Source organism: Tachypleus tridentatus, chromosome 7 (genome assembly GCF_004210375.1).
Source record: "Tachypleus tridentatus isolate NWPU-2018 chromosome 7, ASM421037v1, whole genome shotgun sequence".
NCBI classification, from domain to species: domain Eukaryota; kingdom Metazoa; phylum Arthropoda; class Merostomata; order Xiphosura; family Limulidae; genus Tachypleus; species Tachypleus tridentatus.
Window position 1 is genome coordinate 82,841,665 of NC_134831.1, and position 20,918 is coordinate 82,862,582.

At 35.4% G+C, this 20,918-nt stretch overlaps 1 protein-coding gene across 1 annotated transcript in view; it reads right to left on the reverse strand.

Moving 5' to 3' along the window:
* Positions 1–20,918, reverse strand: part of LOC143256067 (uncharacterized) — an 86,865-nt gene that overhangs the window by 54,509 nt on the left and 11,438 nt on the right. Inside the window, exon 2 of the mRNA XM_076512742.1 lies at positions 18,673–18,728. Within this exon, the coding sequence (XP_076368857.1) occupies positions 18,673–18,728 (56 nt within the window). The remainder of the gene's footprint in view (positions 1–18,672; positions 18,729–20,918) is intronic.

Sequence of the window (20,918 nt, forward strand, 5' to 3'; positions counted from 1 at the left end):
TATTACTAATGTTGTCTTATTTAAGTACTTCACGATTTAATGTTTATTCTATTTAAATTCTAAGCTTTGATCAACTTAATGGGAGCTGACAAGAGATGTCAAATAAAACATTAATGTAATGTTTTGATAAAAGAAATGAAGACATCATGTGGTACTTAATACCCTTCATTAAATCATTAATTTTTAGTAAAAACACTTCATTGAAAACTCTGATTTTTTTCTGTACAAATTGACGTATCGTTGAAAAGCCACATCTTTAAATTTAACTGGATGTCATTACAACCCAACTGTCTTAGGAATTCTTCAGTGCAGTTTACACAGACAGGCAGTTCTTAATGACACTTTTAACAGAATTAATACATCACTTAAATTAATTTAAAAAAATAATTAAACTAAATAACGACAACTATGGCCCTGTATGACCAGGATATCAGAGCGCTTGGCTTGTAATCTGAGGGTCGAAGGTTCGAATCCCGCCACCCCACCTAATGCTTGCCCTTTTAGCCATAGGGGCGTTATAAGTGTCGGTTAATCCCACTTATAGCTTCGCGAGAAATTCAAAAATAAACAAAGAGACGACAAATATAGTGGATTTTGTTTTGGAATTTCGTACAAAGCTACTCGAGGGCTATCTGTGCTAGCCGTCCCTAATTTAGCAGTGTAAGACTAGAGGGAAGGCAGCTAGTCATCACCACCCACCGCCAACTCTTGGGCTACTCTTTTACCAACGAATAGTGGGATTGACCGTCACATTATACGCCCCCACGGCTGGGAGGACGAGCATGTTTAGCGCGACGCGGGCGCGAACCCGCGACCCCGGATTACGAGTCGCACGCCTTACGCGAAATATAGTGGAACAAAACGAATTATTGTAAAATAATTTCACAATGTTTCCGCTTCAGATTGCTTGTAATTCTTCTGTTGGACTTCTGAGAGATTGTATTTAGTCCTGTATTTTTATCTTCTATTATCGCATATTATCACACTTCCTGATCTCGTGTAGAAATCGAACATTTTGTTTCATAATTCGTAAAGAATAGGATATTATCGTTGTTTCTATTATTACTTTGTTTATAATACGGTCATACAAAACAACTTTAGTTGTTTTAACATTCAACTGAGGTGGAGAGCTGAGAAGTAAAATTGTTATAGGTCTTTAACTACGTAATGTGAATGACAACTTGGACATATCCAGAAGACACAGATATCGATATTAAGCATTACGTCGTATCACTGTTCTAACTGTTAACGGGAATACATCGTATTAAGTACAGGATCAGTGCTCTAACTATTAAGTGGAATACATTGTACTAAATATAACGTAGGCTCATCGTTCTAATTATTAACAGAAACACATTATATTAAGTATTACACAGGATCATTGTTCTATTTAATAAGCACAAAGCAACACGTTTTTAGCATAGATATACTGTCTTTAAGTTTAATTTTGTATGAGTTCTAGCGTGAATATTTAATATTAGGATTAATAAAAATTGTGTGAAAGTGTAATGTATGACTGATAACGTGTTATTTTTGTTTTTGAATTTCGCACAAAGCTACTCGAGGGCTATCTGCACTAGCCGTCCCTAATTTAGCAGTGTAAGACTAGAGGGAAAGCAGCTAGTCATCACCACCCACCGCCAACTCTGGGGCTACTCTTTTACCAACGAATAGTAGGATTGACCGTCACATTATAACGCCCCCACGGCTGGGAGGGCGAGCATGTTTGGCGCGACGGGGATGCGAACCCGCGACCCTCCGATTACGAGTCGCACGCCTTAACACGCCATGCCGTGCCCCCGACGTAAAACGATTTAAGCCTTTGCTGAAATAAAGAACACATTTGTTTTTGTTTATTCTACGGACATCATTATAGATCATGCTAATACATATGTCATCTAAATGTATTCATGATATTGAACTTGATTTTTTCTTGATATAGATATTGATATAGACTATACTTATACATATGTCATCCAGATGTATTCATGAAATTGAACTTGATTCTTTCTCGGTTAATGATTAATAAATAATAATAGTTCTGTCTTCAAAACTCTACATAGGATAGTTCAGTTAGTTTAAAACACAGTTAATAAGACTAATTCTTCTCTACTCAGGTTTTACAATACAGTCTTCAATAATTTCACTTTAAAAAGCGCCAGTATACGTCCTTGACGGCTAAATTTACAAACAGTCTGCACTTATTCTACTACGAAATATCATGAGGTGATAATAGTCGAGAAAAACGTATAAGGTTCTAATAATAGTAGAGCCATCAATCAATAGTACAGCCATCGCTAACATACAACAATTGAACTCCTCAGTATATGATTTGCACAGTTACATAACCAAAGCGGGGACAAATTTTGCTTCTAGAAATAATTTAACACTCTCGCTATACTTTAACATAAACAGCCTTGTATAGCTGAAACTATTACCTGATTATGATTCGATACCATGGATCGAAACGTTGTATTAATTAAAATCAGGACTTGCCTGCTGTAAAAGTTGGTGTATTGTATTTTCAAATGAACTGTTTCAGTTCAATAGGTTCCTCACTCAACAGTAATATCTCAAACATTGCTCTGTTTTTTTCTAATATGTGTGTTGCCTGTCGAACACCGCTGTTATTGAAAGCTGTTTGTGACATACTTTTTGTGTTGACTAAATTGAACGCATGGGAAATTATCTGAGCTCTCCACATTTCCTTTACTAGTTGGGACAAAAAAAAAACACCAAAAATCAGACATGCCTTAGTAGTGTTTAGCTACTTGGATATTATTAAATCAATCAACTTTTCAATACAATAAGTTGCAAGTACAAGTATTTTTAAAATATAATTTTTGAAAGAACGAGTTTCACTGATGACCTGACATGACCTCTTGCATCTTCAGAAATAAAATAAAATGTTTTTTTTAACACTTGTTGGTAATCTTGAACTTGTAAATTATTATTAAACAATGGAACGAAGTCAATATTGTTCACGTCAAAATTTCTGTTTTAATACAGGCTGTAATATGAAAAAGGTCATAACGTGACTTGGGATGATTCTGTGTAGAATTAGTATTTAAAATGTTCTCTTCAAGAAGGAATTTTGAACTTTCATACTTGTACAGAAACGGCAAGATATTGTGGAAGATGTAAATATTAAGTTAATTCTCCACTTTCTGCTAGTAGAGGACTTCTGAGGGTGTACATTTATGAGGAAAAAGCGAGACGTTGTGCAAGCTTTGAGTGTACACAAACAATTTTTGAAAATGCATGCTTATACATCTGTAAATAACCAGGATACAGTTAATCCAGAGAAGTTACACTCAACACTCACTAGCTATTCATACTTCCATACAATATCCACTACGTTAGTTGTCTTCTTTATATCTTCGGAAGATAAGGTTTATCAGTTCAATGCCTCGACTTTAAAGTTGTTGAGTCGAGTTCAAGCTTTTTTTATAGTAGAGTTAAATACAGACCATGTTAATAACCAAAGAAACATGATAATGTCTAGGGTAAACATTTTGTCGTTTTCATCTACTTAGTCCATTGTTTGTCACTTTAATAACCATCGGTTTCATTTTATGAGTCGTTAATCAACATATGATATTTCTGAGTAAGATATACTCACTGGTTAATATTCTAGAGATATATGAATATTGTGCACAGTAATTACACAAGACTTTTCTTTGAAGTTAAGCACAAAGCTACACAGTGCTCTGCCTACCACGGGTATCGAAAGTCGGTTTCTAGCGTTGTAAGTCCACAGATTAAGATTAAGAGTGAATGTTTTGTCCAAAGCTCAATAATATTGATACAGTTTTAACTATGGTTATAAAATAGTTCAATTCATATAATTATTGAAACGATTTATAAATCAATGAGCTTTAATCTTGGACGAGAATGCCCCCCAGATGTAACTGTCATATTTCTTAATGTTTTTTTACTTACGGCGCTTTATATGAGTGGATTGTTTGTTTGTTTTTTAAGCGAAGCTACACGAGGGCTATCTGTGCTAGCCCTCCCTAATTTAACGGTGTAAGACTAGAGGGAAGGCAGCTAATAATCAACACCCACTGCCAACCTTTGGGCTCCTCTTTTACGAACGAATAGTGGAATTGACCGTCACTTTATAACGCCTCATGGCTGAAATGGCGAGCATATATGGTGTGACGAGGATTCGAACCCGTGACTCTCAGATTACGAGTCGTGTGCCTCAACCACCTGGCCATGCCGGGCATTTAAAGAATTAATACTTAGACACGTAGGAATCATCATGAATTACCAGCTTAACCCAGAATTTTAAAAAATGACATGAATACCGGGTACCCTGTATGTTGTATTACAAATTACCCTTGTCTGTTAATTAGTGGCTAAAGATCAAACTAGTTTGTCTTCAACTTCAGATTTTGGGTTAATCATGTAATAATACTTGAGATACTGCTCTAAATCCTAAAATTGTTTACAAGAGTAGACTCGATGTTAAGAAATTAAGTAATTATAAACAAGCAAAAAACAAAAGGTTTCAAACTGTGAATAATCTAATCACCAGCCAGGGAGGGATATCGTATTTAGATTTCGGTCTGCAGAGCGCAATGTCAAACATTCGATCTGTGATATTTTGTTCAGTAAACTCTAATCAGTGATGTCGATAAAACCCACTTCTGGATAAAAATATATATGTAAAAACGGGTCGTTTCGGTTGAGAAAATTTTTTACGTAGAGAAGCGAACAAAGTTTCGACCTTCTTCGGTCATCGTCAGGCTCACAAAGAAAGGAAGAGGTAATTGACCGTAAACTGACCATTTCAAAGAATTTTCTCACAAAACCATCAACATAATTTCACAAAACAAAAAGCTAAAAAACAATCTTACAAAAAGAGACATTAATTTCATTGAAAACCTAAAACAAGACAAAAACAAAAATTCCAAAAGCAGATAAACTTAACGCTATAGTCATAGCGAACACGAATGAATACATCCAAAAAATGAAGAACATCCTATCAGACACGAACAAATTTAAACCAATATACACAAATCTAACAAAGACACACGAAACACAACTAAAAAAAGTACTACTAAAAATGAAAAAAGCCAACACAATTTCACAAACACTTTATTCCTACCTACGTAAAACCGACTCACGCACACCACAAATATACGGCATCCCCAAACCTCATAAACCAAATTGTCCATTACGACCAATAATGTCCACATATGAATCGTTTAATTACAATCTTGGTAAATACATAGCATGGGCATTCTCCAAATATGTAACATCAGCCAGCTCATTCATCAAAGACTGTTTTAATTTCAAGTCTAATCTTAATCAACTTAATCATAAAGCCTTAATGGCCAGTTTCGATGTTATATCCCTCTTTACAGAAGTTCCAACCACTGAAGCCTGCAAGATAGCCTTAGAACTCTATATACGAGACCCTAACCCATCTATTGACATTCCGAGCAACCTATTATAACCCTCATAGAATTCACCACGATGAAAACAAACTTCATGTTCAACAACCACAACTACATACAAACAAATGGCCTAAGCATGGGCAACACAGTATCACCAGTTCTAGCCAATATTTTTATAACACAAGTTGAAACACAAGCAATTAGCAATTAACACAGCATTACATCCACCACTATTCTGGTACAGATATGTAGATAACACGATTGCGGGATTCACATCTACAGAACACACACTTAATTTTTTCAATCACATTAACTCTATACATCCCAACATTAACTTCGCATGTGAACAGGAAGAAAGCAATGAAATATCATTTCTTATCCTCAAAATTACAAGAACCGACACACAATTCAAAACAGAAATCCACCGAAAAATCACCATACTGGACTATACATTCCTTGGAACTCAGCACATGAAACAAAACAAAAACTCAACATACTAAGAAACCAAATAAACACAGCCATAAAACTGTGCTCACCAGATAAAATTAACGACGAATTAGACAAAATAAAACAATACTTCATCAACATCAATAAGTTTCCTCCACAAACCGTAGAAAACATTGTACGCATACACCTAAACAGAAAGCAAAATCAACCAACAAAAGTAAATCTATCTCACGAATCAAAAAATCACGAAACCATATACTGCTGTATACCATATATTCCCGACATCAGCAGAAAAATAACCAACATTTGGCAAAAACTAGTAACAAAATATGACATTCCAGTTTATACCAAATTTATTCAAAAAAGGCACAGAACTAAGGTCTATACTATGTAAAAACTACACTGACAAACACCACACCAACATTATTTATAAAATACAATGTGATAACTGCCACGACTTCTATATTGTAGAAACAAGTAGAAAAATGGAAACCAGATTCAAAGAACATGAAAAGTCACCTTCACACGTTTTCGAACACTGCAAGTCAAATAAACACAACATAACCATAGAAAACATCCAAATACTAAATAAAGAAACAAATATAAACAAACGCAAAATCAAAGAAGCTTTACTTATACAACAACTCAAGCCCAAAATAAACCAATACAAAGGAACACCTTTATACCTATATTAAAAACAATATAATAAATAATAAAAATAAAATAAATAATATAAAATTAATTTTTCAAACATCTAACACTGCCTTCTACATTCCAACACTCAGTTACACAACCCCTTTCAAACATGTGGTCAGCTTCCGGTCAGTTACTTTTTTTTTTGTGAACCTGACGATGACCGAAGAAGGTCAAAACTTTGTTCGCTCCTCTACGTAAAAAAAATTTCTTAACCCAAACGAGCCGTTTTACATATATATGTTGAGTAAACTTTGCTCTTTCAAGACTAAAGGCGTTATAAATGTGAAAGTCACGTCAGATGTTCGTTGTACGCCATCTAGTGAGAAGTTCTAAGTTAGGAACAGCTACACCCTAAATCTTGGAATGTCTGACGTGAGGGTTAGTTCACATGTCGCATGATACTGTTCGGGTTGAAAATACACAGCTTAAGCTGATACACACATGACATGATGTTTACAGTTGTAATTAATCTTCGCTGATAACTAGTTACAAAAAACTACGTCTTTATTATCTTCTCTGTACGATTCATTAATTATAAGCTGAAAAATTGAAAGACAACTCGCTTCATCATCATTCTTTGAATATAGAATTATTGTTATTAAGATAAACTCAATTAAAAACTTTTTTTGTTGAATATTTTACAAATCTATAACGGTGAATATTGTTTGAAGAACTTCTATCTTGAATATGCTGACGAAAATCGATTTTTGGTGTTTTTTAAGTGTGTTTTTTTTCCCGATGGAGGCTTGTTAGAGAAAATAAATTATAAGATAAGCGAACACAAAACATCATTACCTTTAACGTCATGATAAAACCGAAGAAAAAGGAAGATTTCCGAACTACGACCAACTTTTTACGTCTTATTACATTACTTTCTAATGAGAACCAAAAATTAATTCAATGACCAATATAGCTAATTACATATACAGTTCTAACTATGCGCTCTGTATTTAAATGTGTAACAGAAAACCTTGTATTGATTTCAAAGCATGGATTTATCAGTTAGGTGTCCTCTTTGTTATACAGTATTTTTTGTTGTAATTTCAATAGCATTTTTCTGTATCTTTTTAATTTCGCGCAAAGCTACACGAGGGCTATCTGCGCTAGCCGTTCCTAAGTTAGCAGTGTCAGACCAGAGGGAAGGCACCTAGTCATCACCACCCACCGCCAACTCTTGGGCTATTCTTTTACCAGCGAATAGTTGGATTGACCGTCATATTATAACGCCCTCACGGCTGAAAGGGCGAGCGTGTTTGGTGCAACGGGGATTCGAAACTGCGACCCTCAGATGATGAGTCGAACGCCTTTACCCACCTGGTCGTGCCGGGCCTAATTCCAATAGTAACTCGCGAGGTTCTGTAATTATAGAAGACCTACGTCAGTTCGAAGTCCGAATGCTAAGGAAAGATTGCAAAATGATTACAGTCATAGATACTATATAATAATAATATAAGAATACAAATATGTATACAATGTGCGTTAAATATTGTAATCAATAATGTTAATTAAATTATTGTTTGTTTGTTTTTTGAATTTCGCGCATAGCTACACGAGGGTTATCTGCGCTAGCAGTCCATAGTTTAACAGTGTAAGACTAGAGGAAAGACAGCTGATCATCACCACCCACCTTCAACTCTTGACTTACTCTTTTACTAATGAATAGTAGGATTGACCGTAACATTATAGAGCCCCCACGACTGAAAGGACCGTCATGTTAGATGCGACGGGGATTCGAAACTAATGTTAAAGAAAGTGTAAAATATAACTTGCTTAAAAATGAAACTTCATAAAGAGAGAATGAAAAACAGTTCTTTGAAAACTGAATAGCTAAAATATCCAACCGAGCTGTTTATTGTTCAGCAATTTGTTTTTAGTTAACAAGAATACCGAGTTTCGAAATTAATGTATTTCCCTTAATTATATACCAGAATAATTTTAGATTGGAACTTAAGTACTTTAAATTTTTCAGGGGTGAAGTATATTTTTTTTCCTTGAGTGTATATATATATATAGCAAATAAAGAAGTGAAATCGAAATGTGGCATAATTCAAACCTGCGATTCGGCGTGGGAAGTAAATTATTTATTTAAATGAGCGACATGACTTCTTAAATAACCTTCTAACTTTCATTGGTTATGCACTACATACATGTTTTTAAAAATGTTTTATTTGCCGCAGGAGGCCAGGCATGGCCAGGTGAGTTAGGCGTTCGACTCGTAATCTGAAGGTTGCGAGTCCGAATCCCGGTCGCACCAAACATGCTTGCCCTTTCAGCCGTGGGGGCGTTATAATGTAACGATCAATCGAAGTATTCGTTGGGAAAAAAGTAGCCCAAGAGTTGATGACTAGCTGCCTTCCCTCTAGTCTTTACACTGCAAAATTATGGACGGCTAGCATAGAATGCCTTCATGTAGCTTTGCACGAAATTCAAAACAAACAAGCTATTTGCCGCGAAAATGAACTCCGAATAAAACCTTTTAAACCCGTCAAGTTTGTTGATCAGCCGTCATATCCACCTCAAAGAAGTAGTTTTTTAAATATTTTTAACAGAACTAAAAATAATGATTATTTTCTATTTCTATTTTAGTGTTGAATTTCAAGCTAATTCCCCTGTACTTTCCTGAGCTAAACTACACGAGATGATTCATAGGTTATTTAGCCGTCCGTCCTTTATTATATGTTTGGAAAATATCGATCACACAACACGTGAGTTTAGATCTGCACATAAAACGTGGTAAGATTTTTCTGTAACTTTTTTTTCCGGAAGTAAGTATAATTTTTAAGTTTCCTTCTTTTAGAAAGTTGACTTTCTAACTTGAATTCGGTAAATGTGAATGGTAGTCGTTTGTTCCATGATGGGGGAAAACACATCAGTGGTATCTGTATCGATTGTGTAGCTAACATTCGAATACATGTCCGTATGATTACATAACTTATTCAACGCCCTTGAATAATTGTCTACATTGTTTTGATTATGTTAATATTTTCCCCTTTCCTATCGCGATGATTTCTTATAAAAATTGTATGAACAGTAGTTTAACGTAAAGTATCGTTTATTTTCATTATACGTGGTCTTTAGATGTGTCTGATGTTATTTATATTTTCACCTTAATATTGAGATTTTGGTTTGTTTTGAATTTCGCGCAAAGCTACAAGAAGGCTAACTGTGCTAGCCGTCCCTAGTTTAGCAGTGTAAGACTAGAGGGAAGGCAGCTAGTCATCACCACCCACCGCCAGCTCTTGGACTACTGTTTTACCAACGAATAGTGGGATTGACCGTCACATTATAATGCTTCCACGGCTGAAAAGGCGAGCATGTTTGGTGTGATAGGGATTTGAACCCGCGACCGTCAGATTACAAGTCGAGTGTCTTAACCACTTAAGCCATGGCGGTCCTTATTAAGAGTTAGCACTATATACACTGTACTATTGTGTAACAGTGTCAAGTATCACTGTTGCTACTGCATACGCTATATTGTTGTGTAGCAGAAAAAAGTATCACTGTTGCTAATGTATACACTATATTGTTTTGTAGCAGTATCAAGTGTCACTCTTGCTATGTGTACATTATATTGTTGTGCAACGGTGTCAAGTATCACAGCTACTGCTGTACATATTATATTCTTGTGTAGCCATGGAAAAAAAAAATATCTCTGTTGCTGCTTTGTACATTTACTGTTGTGTAATAACAAAAAATATATCTTGGTTGATGAAAGCCAAAAACTTTGTGAAATGTTGTTGCGGTTTGTCTGTAAGATAAGCAAGGTCTAAAGAAGCTATTGTTCGTCTGCTAGATAATTTCTGTCGTAATATGTTTGAAATATGAAACCCGCCTAATTATGCTTCTCCCCTTCAAGAAGCTCGCCAGGTGGTTGTGGTGCTTGACTCGCAATCTGACAGTTGCTGGTTCGAATCCCCGTCCTAACAAATATGATCGTCCTTTCAGTTATGGGGGCGTTATAGCATGGCGGTTAATCCCACTATTTGGTGGTGAGCGGTGACGACTAGCTGCCTTCCATTAAGTTTTTCACTGCTAGATTAGGGACGACCAACGCAGATAGCTCTTGTTTACCTTTGCGCAAATTTACAAACAAACAAACAAATCGTTCTCGAGCATTCCTCTTTTCTTCCACATTGTTACACAGAAACGGAAATTTCGCACCCACCAAATTGTGGCGCTTTAAGCCCTAACTTTGTAGGTCCGTTGGTTCATGCATTTGACATAAATCAACCACAGTATAAATAGTAAACATTACTTTCAAACTCTTACGTCTAAATCTTTGACGACTGTTAACTTCAGAGATCAAAAAAATGTGTTTTCATGTTTTGTATCTGAGTGGAGTGTATGTTTTACGATCACGCCTCCACTAGCACTTTTTATAAATTCCATTATAACACTCATTTTTAGTTGCATTTTTTAATAACGTCTATAAAGTTAAACGTCTTAACTAGCATCTTATATAAATTCCATAAGACACTTGTCTTCAATAGCTACTTGTAATCATATTCACAAAGTCAGACATCAAAACTATAAACTTGTATACATTCCATTAAGTCATTCAAATTTACTGGTCTTGTTATAGTCCTCATAAAATCAGATGTCTTAGTTAGCACCTTGTATAATGTTCATAAAATCACATGTCTGAACTAACACTTTATATAAGGTCCATTGTCCTTTATGTGAGTTTATCTGTGTGTTCTAGCTGCTTCTAACGAGTTGGGCTGACCATCTTGAAAATGTTCACTTGTAATCTGAAATACGAAACCTGTGACATGAAACCTACATCGCAGAACTATATGTGATTTGGTGTAAAGAGAATCTGAGTTGTTACTGTGTAATATAAAACTTACAAACATCTGGTCAGACTTAACCTGTAGCCATAGGTGGTCTTACTTATTGTACAAACTGGGCAATTGCCAGGGGCCTAATTATGGAAGGACCTCCGATGCTAGGCTTTTTAATCTACTTCTGAGTTTACTATTTTGAGGCCCCACTTACTGAATTCTACCAGAATGGGCATGAACGTCCCTGACTATAGTACTGTGGTAGTTGGAGCTTTGCACTCAATATAGAGTATTTACATAACACTAGTCATGAAAGGTTGCAAGTTATATTTTAAGATATTCTTTGGAATGAAGTAAGAAAGAAAACATCACCTTACAGTAATGGTAATAAACGTAACCGAATTTGACTTGGCAATTTGCCAAGTTAACCTATTCGAAATAAAACTATCTTGAGGATATTAAACAACAAAAAACTCACTCGTATCCGATTGTTTGCCGTGAAATGAAGCGTTAACTCAGCTGGAACTAAAGGGGTAATAGGGGGGGGATAGTTGATGGTGATGGTGAAAAAAAGAAAGAAAGATCCAGCTGTATGACCATCACTTCATTATCAATTGGCCACAATATAAACATGAAAAAAATAGTTGAGACGAGGGACTTTGTTAACATATAGTTTAGTGTTCCATAGTAATTTCAAATGCAGAATAAGATAATTGCGTTTGTTTGAGATAAAATCTAACGGTTTACATAGCATCGTTAGCTATTAATACATTTTAGTTAGTACTGTATAGCAAACACAAATTATTACGTGAAACAAGTTAATGTTTATATATCAGTCCGGATATGCATTAAAGTCTGCTTCATTGATCAGAGTAAAAAAAAACAACCTCACAGACAAAGGATAAAATTAACCTTTCGTTCGTAACGTTATACAAACAACATGAACAGAAGTAGTCAATAGTAGATCACGTGATGAAAATAAAGTGAAATAATAATAATACTAATATTGTTGGGCACAGACATCTGTAAGTAGTTTCATATAGTAGGTTGAGGTCAGGGTGTATGGAACAAAAAAAATTGAACTTTCTTACAAATAGCCAGTAAACGCCAACATTAAACAATTTACCTAAAGTAAATACTAATACAAAACAGATTTGGGTAACAGTTTAAGCAGCTTCTGTCACATCTTTCTTTCAATGTGTAAATTGAGATAAACACACAAATATGAGAGTGTTACGAAGTTGTTTCTTTCCATAACACTCTATTCGGGGAAAGATGTCATACATACTAGTATTTGGACATTCTACTCTTTAACCTGAAGCCTGGAGAAAGTATGGTAAGGAGAATATAGGATATTTCTTATTTGTTGTTTGTTAAATATTATAATTTATCCCAGACGAGTCTCCGATTTATTATGCTACGCACGTTACGTATTACTATTTCAGATAATCAGATATTTTAATTTTAATTTAGAGGTTAATACTTATTAAATTTATGATATTTGCCAACAAGAATGATACACATACTTTTCATTTTTAACTCAAATATATTTTGATATACAAAAACAACAACACACACACTATAAAATAACACAATTTATAATAACGGTTATTACTGATAGTCATTGCAGATGATGGCTTGTATACAAGAGTTTCACAAACTTACAAACCATACTAAGTCTTATTATTTATCATAACTAGTCTGGAACTGAAACTTTTTTCGACGTTCTCAGAGAGCAAATTAATTCTTTGTTGATAAACCTGTACACTTTTTTGATTGATGGCTAATCTTGAAGCACTCGTAAGTTTTGCTGGCGAAAATATCTTATGTTCTCGTAGAACCACAAACCTCCGAAGCTGATTCACTGAAGTTGAACAGTTTTTAACGTTTGAAAACTATAAATGATTCCTGTCAAATTCTGTAATCTTCCTGTTAATAAGTATTAATCAAAATTATAGTTGATCAATAATATTTTTCTTCTAGCCGCTTTTTTCACGAATCATGCGAGTTTCTCGAAGTTTCAACAATGTTCGAAAACGCTGATACGTTTTCGCAAAACAAATATTGTTGATTCTTACTCTCAAAAACCTTCTACAAATTTTGGGAACATGCGCAATACATAACCAACAATGTACGTCACAGTGAAATAAGAAGACTATACTAAAATAAGCGTAGGTATTAAAATAAATGTATAATGATAAATACGTTACATACTGTTTTTAAGAAAAGCAGTACAAAGTATGGAAGAAATATCCTGAAGAATATCTCTGTTAAAGTTTGGCATTTAAAAAAAGTTGGTACCATCTGAAGGACAGTTCTTGAATAAAAGCTAGTAAAAAAAATAGACAGTGTTCAAAAGTCAGTACTGTTCACGTGTTAGGACATGAAGAAATTTCATAGTTCAGTCTAGTTTACATGAGAGGGCGTTAATAACATCCGTAGTTTGGTCATGTATAAATATTATAACATGACCAATATCTTTAATTTCATTCTACCTACATGTTATGACATGACCACTATCCGTAATTTGGTTGTACCTACAAGTTATATCTAAAACATATGTAATTTCTTGACTTGTGTGCTTTGGAATCGGTAAGTTGAAATTGACAATGTGAGTAAATATGGTGCAGGTTTGAAACCAGACGAACAGACTAAAGGATTCACTTAACAACTGCATAATTTTCAAGTGACGGCGACATAATGGAAAACATAAGAAAATGGTGCTGAACATTTTGAACTCTTCCTGTGACCGTACATCTTGGTTCCAACTGTGATCGATAGCAGTATGCCAGCATGCTTATGCAACTCATTAACTGTAACGCCCCCTATTCCAAATTATTCATCAAATTATATCAACTTTATCTTGTGCAATAATTTCTAGTTTTGTGCCAGACCGTTCTGAAGTGATACAATTCCAAGTTATTGCAGCGCCACCAAAACTAAAACATATACCAAGAAATTCATGTTAGTTTGAACTATGATCCCAAAGTTCGTGGCAATCCGTTAGGCCTTTCTGGAGACATACCACTTTAATTTAGCTGTAAAAGTTAATGGCCTGTGTGATAACCCACATCTGGTGAATTTGATTAGAGAGCACCTTTATTTTTAATTATTTTCCAAATAACTTTATATGACTACTGCTTTGCATCTCTCTTTTTCTCACTCAAGTATGAATCTCTGTTTTTAGGCTTACACTCAGCAAACAGACATCTCGTTCTGTCTATCTATCAGTTACTTAGACTTTTCTCACAATATTAGAAGTTAACTTTTGAATAGGTACACTCTTTCTGAGTGTGAAATGTTACTCACGTTTATACGTTGTTATGTAATTATCACAAGTGTTAACCTCTCATTTATCTCAAAGTTCGTAACAATACGTATACAAAACTCTGTTCTGAAACCATCACGCATTTCGCTTAATTTCTTATTATTATTCATCTCTTGGTTTGCGTGTACGAAAATTCCAAAATTTAGGGTTAACATTTTGTGTCAAGCTGTGGCTTAAATTACTTTATCCAGAGTTGACATTTGCCCTTACGAATGTGAGGATTAAATATTGTGTTCGTTTAATTATAGGCATATGTATATATATATATACACACACACAAATAAAATACTTGTCTAAATAAGAACGTGCAGTGTCTAACTTAAACATAGATGGGTTTTTACTCCTAAACTATTCGACAGAGGACCCAGCGAGCTCCAATTGTGAGTGTGGACCTGAGGTGTAGTAGTTCGTGTCCTCTTGTCGCTAAAAGATCAAATCGTGTTCCGTGCTTTGGCCATGTAAGTACATTATAAGAGTGATTATCAAACTAAGTGCTCGGGCTGGTAAGAACTAACGGATGGTGGTGCTCACTAACTGACGTTACCTTAGCCTATCACTTGAAAATTTGGGGCCGCTATCACGGAGGGACCTCAAAGAGAAGTCAAATTCGACAACCAAACACATCATTTGACATAGTAATTGGTTAATATTACTCTGCGTAATAATATACGCCCTCCTGTGGCAAAGTGGTTTATCTGCGGACTTCTACCTCTAGAAACTAGGTTTCGATACCCATGGTGGCCAGATTACAGACAGCCCTTTGTGTAGTTTCATGCTTAATACCAAACAACAATGCCCGGCATGGCCAGGTGGTTAAGGCACTCGACTCGCAATATGAAGGTGGCGGATTCGAAGCCCAGTCAAACCAAACATGTTCGCCCTTTCAACCGTGGGGGCGTTATTATGTGCCAGTCAATTCCACTATTCGTTAGTAAAAGAGTATCCCAAGAGTTGGCAGTGTTTGGTGATTACAGGCCATTAAAGCAGGAAATTATGATGTGTTGTGGCAGTTACAATATGGCTTTTTTACTATACCCAACTAACCTTTTATGTACATAATAATGAATCTCTTTTGTCATTAGAATAACATTTATAGAACCTTATAATTGTAATGCATCACTCTAAAGTCTCTCTAAGTACGTATTAATTTTAACTAAACTTTCACTTGTTGAATCACCTTTACTACAGCATGACACTGACATTATTACAAGTTAATTACAAATATTAATTAACACTTACAACTATGCTTACACTAACGAGATATCGAATGAAGATTTTAGCTTGTTTTCACAAACTTATGAAATTAGATAAGTATTTTCTGGTTATTTATTCGTGAAAATGTAATAAATACAACAACACACTTTTTGTTGCAAAAAATGCGTTACAAGTATCATCATTGTCTTTTAATGTATTATAACTTTAATAGAAATACATTGACAGCAACTATCACAACAGGATGGTATGATTAGAACGTTTTGACTATTGGTGTTTGTGTGTGTGTGTTTTTTATAGCAAAGCCACTTCGGGCTATCTGCTGAGTCTACCGAGTGGAACGAACTCCTGATTTTAGTGTTATAAATCCGTAGACTTACCGCTATACCAGCGAGGGACTTGACTGATGCTATCAGGCCATTGTCATCAAGAAACAGTTACGTTCAATTTTTGTAACTCCTTTTCAGGTTTTTACGTATTTGTGGGTCGTATAATTTACAGTAGGTGTATTTAACTTTTGGTGTTATATTTCAATAATCCTCTACTCACTTGTGGACTTCTCGGTAAGCAAATAATTCAGTTTGCAGTACCTTTCCATGGTTTCTCTTGACACATTTTCTTCAGTATGGAATTTGAAACTCCATTGACTCTCTCACAAAATTCATCACATCTGGGGTTGTACAAGGTGGTAGAGAGTTACATAGTAATGATGAGCCTGGACACTTCTTGTATCAGTTCTGAGATAAACTGGGTCACTTCTAGGAAGGCTTCTTCCACTTTCTTCGTCTCTATCTTTGGCAGTGCTACAGCTTTTGTGTAATATGTTATATGTTCAACTACTGTCAGCTCTTAACGATTGATCTTGTCAGATACAGGTACTAACGGTCCATGGCCACTCTGCTGTAAAGCTTTTTTATGAAAGACATCTCACCCACTGGTATCATGGCTACCTCTTGGCATTTTCCTTTAGCAGATGTGCATGACCTGCAAAATTTGGTCACAGCTCTGATGACCCCTAGCCAATGGAAGTTATTGGGGATTCTATTTACTGTCTTCTATGCTCCTAGGTGTCCTCCTACAATTAATTTCTGGGCCAGCTTCATCGCTTGAGTCCAGCATTCTGTTTGTACTGTGATCTTCATAATTTTCTCTGTAGAACTGCCTTGATAGATCTGGTACAGCATTTCCTTTCGCTCTTCTAATCTGTATGTCTCTTCCCCTTTGTCTTTTGCTCTACTTTCTTCCAGTTACTATCCCAATGTTTCTGCAGGGAAAGGATTTTCTTCTGTTCTTCCTTCAGTTCTCGTAGACCTACATTCGGGATGTCGCCTTTCGAAACTTGCAGGGACTTCATGTGTTTTTTGCCTTTTTTCACCAGTTCTTGCAGTAACAACAAATGCATCATCAGTCTCCTTTTTGTCTTATTCTTCCAAACTTCTACTGCTTGATGTATTGTTAATCATCAAGTCATAGATTCTTGCTATGGGAAACTTTCTCACTCTTCCATCAATCAACACACACAGATGTACTTTGCCTGTCATGTGGTCATCAGATACTAGATTGGGTCTCACTACTGTACTGTTGCATCCAGTGTATCATAGGACTTTCACTTTCTTGTCCCAACATAATATTGTGATGTTGTGATTTACTGAAATCGTTCGATGTTTGTCACATGCTGTGTTCACAACCGGCACTATTGACACGTTTCTTAACTTGAGACGACCATCAATCATTCATTGTTCAATCATGGTGATAGCACTTCCTTCTTGTGGTGAATGTAACCAGTTGTCTCTGTTCTGTTTCTTCTGGCAGCAGCATAGAGGGTGGTTCTCGATTTTTTCTTGTTTCTTTTCAGCGTCATCTCTGTAGGTAACTATAGATACTTTTTATTGAGATTTCTGCAATGGCCTACTGGTGACAGACTTGCACTTGCACTTACACACAATCTTCTCATTTTATAACAAGTACACCATCTCTTCAGCCATTTAACTGTTGACCTCCTGTTACTTTTGGTGGCATCCGGTTTTGATTAGCCACCCCTGGATATGACTTTAACTCCTTATTGTTGGACTTGCCAGTTATACTCCCTTAATGACTGTTGTACACTGTTCTACCAACTTTACCTTATACTTGTAAGCTTTTTCCTGTGAGAAGTGAGCTGAGACAGACTACACAATCATCTTTTTCCCAGTTCTAACTTCGGGCAAATCTTTCAACATTCTTTAGGAAAGCATCATATAGTCTTTCTGTGCATCAAATTTAGATAATTTAGGTCAGCTGGCCTTAACCCCATTGTAATTGTTGTGTTATTTATTTCCCTGATGGGTGGGCTTGAAAGGCTCAATTTGTGGTTTTAATCTATCTGTCTCTATATTTCCAGTCTGTTTTATTCTCCTTTCTGCGTATCTCTCTCTTTTCTCTCTTAGATTTTACTCTATCTAGATCTTGTTATTTAACAAACTCTTCTAGGTCGCCATAGTTAAGCTCAAGCTGCTCACCTCTCTTTCCACTTATCAATGCCGGTCGACACGGTTATATAATGTAGTTCTAAACTGTGCAACACTTTCTCTACCACTAAACTGTGCATATATAGGCAGACATCATCTGTTGTTCACATCTTTTTACCACTGTATAATGCTGATTGCCTGGGGTTTTATACACGTGTGGGCCGTATTCTATATTATAGGTGTCTGTGATGTGTTGACAATAAATGCCAACAATAAATAAACAGCAACACAGTACACTTGTTTTATATAATATATCAAAACAAGCGAAGGGTATGTACAAAATTACTTACCACAGTTTTATCCAAAGCTTTAGATAATTGTTTATTTTCGTCAAAGTGCACTCGTGCTGGAACAAAATTTGAAAAAACGAATTATTATTCTTTACTCTGTTATCACAACACAATCGGTGATAATTTCACTGACATTACACCATTAGTTATCACATTTTGCATCCATATCTTTAAATAGTTCTCTCTTCAAAACTCTACATAGGATAGTTCCGTTAGTTTAGAACACAGTTAACAAGACTAATTCTTCTCTACTCTGGTTTTACAATACAGTCTTCAATAATTTCACTTTAAAAAGCGCCAATATACGTCCTTGACGGCTAAATTTACAAACAGTCTGCACTTATTCTACTACGAAATATCATGAGGTGATAATAGTCGAGAAAAACGTATAAGGTTCTAATAATAGTAGAGCCATCAATCAATAGTACAGCCATCGCTAACATACAACAATTGAACTCCTCAGTATATGATTTGCACAGTTACATAACCAAAGCGGGGACAAATTTTGCTTCTAGAAATAATTTAACACTCTCGCTATACTTTAACATAAACAGCCTTGTATAGCTGAAACTATTACCTGATTATGATTCGATACCATGGATCGAAACGTTGTATTAATTAAAATCAGGACTTGCCTGCTGTAAAAGTTGGTGTATTGTATTTTCAAATGAACTATTCAGTTCAATAGGTTCCTCACTAAACAGAAATATCTCAAACATTGCTCGATTTTTTTCCAGTATGTGTGTTGCCTGTCGAACACCGCTGTTATTGAAAGCTGTTTGTGACATACTTTTTGTGTTGACTAAATTGAACGCATGGGAAATTATCTGAGCTCTCCACATTTTTTTATTAGTTGGGATCAAAAAACAAAAATCATCATACCTCAGTGGTGTTTAGCTTCTTAGATTTTAAATCATCTTTTCGATACAATTAGTAGCAAGCGCGTTAATAAAACTGCAGAGTACACGTATTTTGAAAATATAATTTTTGAAAAAACAAGCTTCACTGACGACCTGTCCTCGTTACACCAAACATCCCCTTTCAGCCGTGGGAGCGTTATAAAGTTCGGTTAATCCCACTATTCTTTGGTAAAAGAGTAGCCCAAGAATTGGCGATGGGTGGTGATGATTAGCTGCCTTCCCTATAGTCTTACTAAATTAGAAACGGCTAGCACATGTAACTACAGAGGAGCTTTGCGCAAAATTCAAAACAAACAAAGAAACCAAAGCATAAGAACACATTACTAATATACAGCATTGCCTAAGGATAAAATTGTGAACTGTGCAAGATTATCGGTTTTATTGTAATTAAACGTTATGAATCACTGGAGACATTTTAACGCTAACAAATATTTTATTTCTCTAATGAAATTAAAAATGACTGAAAATTTTCACTTCTGTTTCTAATTACATTAGAATATCATTTGTATATTAATACGAAATTAGACGTACTTATGCTGGGTCCCTAAAAGTGTTCTCTTCTGAAAGTAAATGAAACGAAATTTTTATTTTCTGCTTTTGAAGCTCGCGTGTCCTGTTTTACACAGTACAGAACACTTATTTCTTCTCGTGATTGGTGACCTGTGTACGTATCGGTATTTCAGTGTCTACTTGCTGACAAACAGACAACAACTGCTATTCTCTCTCTCTCTCTCGGTGTTTGGGTGTGGTATGTTCATACCCTGGAGGGTCAGGTGCTCTTTGACCTCTTCCTCCTCCCCGTACTTATGTGGTCTTGCAGTATTTGGTAGTTACTTCATTTTTGGGTCAGAGTAAACTGAATATTACTCCGACCCTTTTCAGGGCAATGTCCATATATTGTGATACATATATGGGTATTATTTTGCCCTATCAGCAAGATGTCAAGTTTGTTGGTGGTACTTTTTAATTTTTTTATTCATTATATATATATATATGTGTTATTTTTTTAATGTTTAAAATATATATTGACCGGGGAGAGATGTTTAGGACTAACTTCATCATGTATGAGGTACCTATCTAGTTCGCATAGTAATTCGTTTTTTATCCAATTTTTATCGAAGTACACTGTATGAATTGAGATGATATAGTTCTTGGAACTCTGTATGCTGTTGTGAGGAGTGTGTTTTGGATTGTTTGTAGTTTGGTTTTAATTATTTTCTCACTTACAGTTATCCATGCTAAAGCTACGTAGTCTATTACTGATCTAATATATGTTTTGTGGATTTTTAGTATGTTGTCTTTAGATGCTTCACTGTTTTTGCCACT